Source organism: Cariama cristata, unplaced genomic scaffold, assembly GCF_000690535.1.
Source record: "Cariama cristata isolate BGI_N322 unplaced genomic scaffold, ASM69053v1 scaffold21238, whole genome shotgun sequence".
Taxonomy (NCBI): domain Eukaryota; kingdom Metazoa; phylum Chordata; class Aves; order Cariamiformes; family Cariamidae; genus Cariama; species Cariama cristata.
In genome coordinates, this window is record NW_009633393.1 from 50,543 (window position 1) to 54,288 (window position 3,746).

The 3,746-nt window shown below is 46.6% G+C and overlaps 1 protein-coding gene across 1 annotated transcript in view; it reads left to right on the forward strand.

Annotated features, from left to right (window-relative positions):
- The first annotated feature begins 224 nt into the window (after positions 1 to 224).
- Positions 225 to 3,746, forward strand: part of CMYA5 (cardiomyopathy associated 5) — a 48,803-nt gene continuing 45,281 nt past the window's right edge. The window contains exons 1-2 of the mRNA XM_009706744.1: positions 225 to 337; positions 385 to 423. Of these exons, the coding sequence (XP_009705046.1) occupies positions 225 to 337; positions 385 to 423 (152 nt within the window). The remainder of the gene's footprint in view (positions 338 to 384; positions 424 to 3,746) is intronic.

Sequence of the window (3,746 nt, forward strand, 5' to 3'; positions counted from 1 at the left end):
GGCCGTTGGGTTTTGCCACGTGTCCTGGCACCCGGTTGGTGCTAGGACCCGGGGTCGGACCAGCAGCGCCTCGGCGTTGTAACTTCACTGCCTTCTTTCTATTTAAAGGCTGTCCTGACTCAGGAGAAGTGAGAGCTGCTGGGGATGACAGTTGCTTCAGGCAACCCTGGGGAGGACAGGGTCGGGGGTAAAAATCACCGACGAGGGCCTGAGCTGGGAAGGGCATGGAGGGGTACCACGGCGCTGAGTGCAACAGGGCGTCTGAGACCTCGTCTTTCATAGAGGATGAAGAAGAAGAGGAAGAAGAGGAGGAAGAGGAAGAGGAGGAAGAAGAAGAAGAGGAGGAGGAGGAGGAGAGGGGGGTGAGGAGGCAGCGGCGGCGGCAGCTGTGAACCCGGAGGAAGCAGAGGAGCTGACTAACAGGTACTGCTTCCCCAGGGACTTGCAGCCTTGGGGGGAGCTGGCAGCTCCACCTCAAAGCACCAGCCTGGGGGCATGCGAGGAGTAGGGCCTGGTGCTTGTTTTAGTGCCTTTCCCCCTTCCCTTCCCCAATTGCTGCACATACAAAGAGCAGGGGGGGCTGTTCATGGGGGGGTTAAATTTTGTGCAGTAAGCACCAGCCCTGAGTTCCCTGAAAGCTGTTCTATTTAAAGATCCTCTGGTGTGCCAGCTCAAGTGGCATCTCCCTTTACTCCTCCCTCTCTGGCTGACTCTTTGTCACATTTTGATCTTAAATGCTCTGGAGATTTGCGTGTCAGGGAGAAAATGGTCAAAGATTGTAACAGCGCATTGAAATTTGTTCCGTTTTACGGCCCTTTCTTCTTTCCCACTTGTCCCTCCCTCTTCAGTCTCTTCTTCCCCAAAAAAGGAAAAACTTGTTGTACGTGCTGGCCACCAATCCACGTTGACAGACTGCGCCGGCCATGCCAGTGCTGTTGTTTTTATAAAGAGACCATGAGGCCCGAGAGCTCCCCAGCCCATATCAGGTCACCAGATTTCTTCCTTGTCTTGAGTAAAGCCTATCGGTTTTGTGTGGATAGTGTAGGAAGAACCAAAGACATTAATGATGACAGCTTAAAGTATTTCCACAAATCAGTGTTTTAAGAAATTTGGGTCATACAGTTCCTAAAACCTCAGTACTGTGGAGCCATCCTGCATTTACAAACCACTCTGGGTGTATCGCAGTTCAAAGCACTTCCTGGCATTGGCGATGGTCACTGGCAGAAATAAGATGGCAGAAGGGGGGGGTGGGGGTGCTCTGTGCAGCCTAACCCACCCTGAGTGCTGCGGGAACAAAAGCCAAACGGAAAGATAGCCCAGGACTGTAGGAAAACCTCATTGCAGAGGCAATAGAGAGCTTCTTTCACCAAAGAAGTGAGGTGACACCCCCAGTATATAATACTGCTTTTCCGCTGAGGGAGATGCTGACTCTTGAGTCCCGTACTGGCCGAGAGGGGTTACGTGCCCATAGACAGTGGTTGCACATGGGTGCAACCCTATGAGAAAAGCTGCTGAGGTTGGTGGAGTGGAGCTACTCACTGCAGACAGCTAAAACATGACTGGATATTTTTTAATGGAATCTGCAACTAAACAGCTAATAATAAAACTCAAATTGTAGAACATAAGTGGGAATGGCTAACTTTTCCCTTAAAGGAAGGGAAATCTATGTAGCCTCACAGTTATTTACCACTTGAGCTGGGAGGATGGCTTCTCCACTGGTGCCTGTTAGCAGCTCCCCGCAGCTGTCTCTTGCTTCTGGCTGGCAGCCTCCACAACGCTAACTTGAGCACTGCATCTCACCAATTAATTAAATCACAGCAACCATTCCCTTTAGCTCTCAGTTATATTAAGCATTGCGGAGTTTATCTCTATCCTTAACCATCTTGCTAATAAGAGAGGTCAGAGTCTACTGGAGAGGTTTTAAACAGCTGTGTTGAGTGCTAAGTAAGTATATTTAAATCCATTTTATTAGTTTAATTAGGTTAAAGGAGATTTAAAATTTTAGGTTTGGCATACATATGATAACTGCACCGAGCGCTCAGCGATAGCTTAGTAAAGTTAAATAAAACTGACTCTTTAACTGCTTAGATTTTGTTGCTGCAAATGTCAGCACAGTTATTGAGCTTAAGGCCTTCCCCTGTGCTGAGTGCCTGGGCAGAGCTCCTGGGAGGTGCTGGCTAAGCAAGAACAGCTGGGCCCAGCCCCTGGGACATACTTACTCGGGCTGTGAGCTAATTATTTGTTGACAAACAGGTTTTCAAGCCCCTGTTGCAGAACAGATTGTGTGTGTGTGTGTGCTTTAAAAACATAGCTTAAAGGAGGTGTAACCAATATGTAAACTTGGCTGAAGACAGACTGTCCTGCACCCTGTCGTCATGGATTTATTTTTAACAACTCCAAGCTCTCTGCTGCTTTTGTCTCCCTCCTCTGCATGCAGTTGAAGAGCACCTGGTCGTGCAATGTTGCAGTCAGCGGGAAATTCCCCACTGGCTCATATTTCCAATTTTCAAACACGCTAAATATCTTCATATCTATTTTGTAGGAGAGTTGTGCAGCAAGATGGCTGCCCAAGGTCAGCAAGTGCCTGGGTGAAAGAAGCAGAAAAGCCCTGGTGTTCCTCAGAGACCGATCCACTCTGCTTCCACACCAGCCCCTCTAGCAGCCATAAGGAATAAAATCCCCAAAACTACAGCAAAGCTTATGACTTGCCCCAAAATTGCAGTGCATGCACATAAAAAGAAAAGTTTGGGTTTCATACCTGTATTACCATTTTTAATGTAATTTTTATGTAATTTGATTTCCTGACAGAGGTTTTTATGCAAGTAATGAGCACGCAGCATCAGAACCTCTTATAAAGATGGGATAAGGCATCATGTCTTTGTCAGCATAAATAACCCACTGTTCTTCAGAGGGTTCTTGCAGTATTTTCTTGCCTTTGGGTGTTTTACTATCTGAAGTAGACAGATAGTGACAGATGTCTTTTGTTTCTAGGTCTGTGTAGAATTAATCATCAAAACAGAAAATATTTTGAAAGCATGTATTGTGTGTTTTAAGGCAAACAAGTATGAAGTTAATAGGTTTCAATTTTTGTGTTGGTAACTGTGACAATTAAGTCTAGCTTATATGAAAATGGTTTACTGGTTAACTGGTTTACATACCCACTGTAACATCTGTGTCTCTAACAACTACCTGCTGGGAGAGCTCCTCTGACATGCCTCGGTCTCTTGGACCATTCCTGGCTGATTTCCTTTTGCCGTGGGAAGGTCTCTGGATGTGTTTGTGTGCAGGGCTTACGTAAAAATGTCTCTGCAGCCAATTCATACACGTTTCCAGGTAGCTGGTTTGCCTGGAATGGGTATGGGGCTCATTTTATCTATTAATTTAGTGGCGACGTAAGACCAGTAAACGGGGAGAAAGTTTTGGAGTTCTGGAATTATTTTTAATTTTATTTTTTCTTTTAAATGAAGCAGTCGTTCCACAAGAAGATCAGAGGTGTGGAAGCTTTAGGGCCAAGTCTGGTGTAGAATGATTGACTAAATGGATGAAAGGGGAAGCACAGTGGAGAAGGGGACTGCCTGCTGCATTGGCGTGCTGCAGCATCCAGGAGAGCAAAGGAGTGGAATGGTAGCAAGCGGGATGGTGGGAATGAAGGGGTGGGAAAGGGAGCACTGGGGATTTGTCTTCCCAAGGAAAAGTTTGCCATACTCTCCTCAATGCAGAGAAAGATGTAGGGACAGGATGTGTGT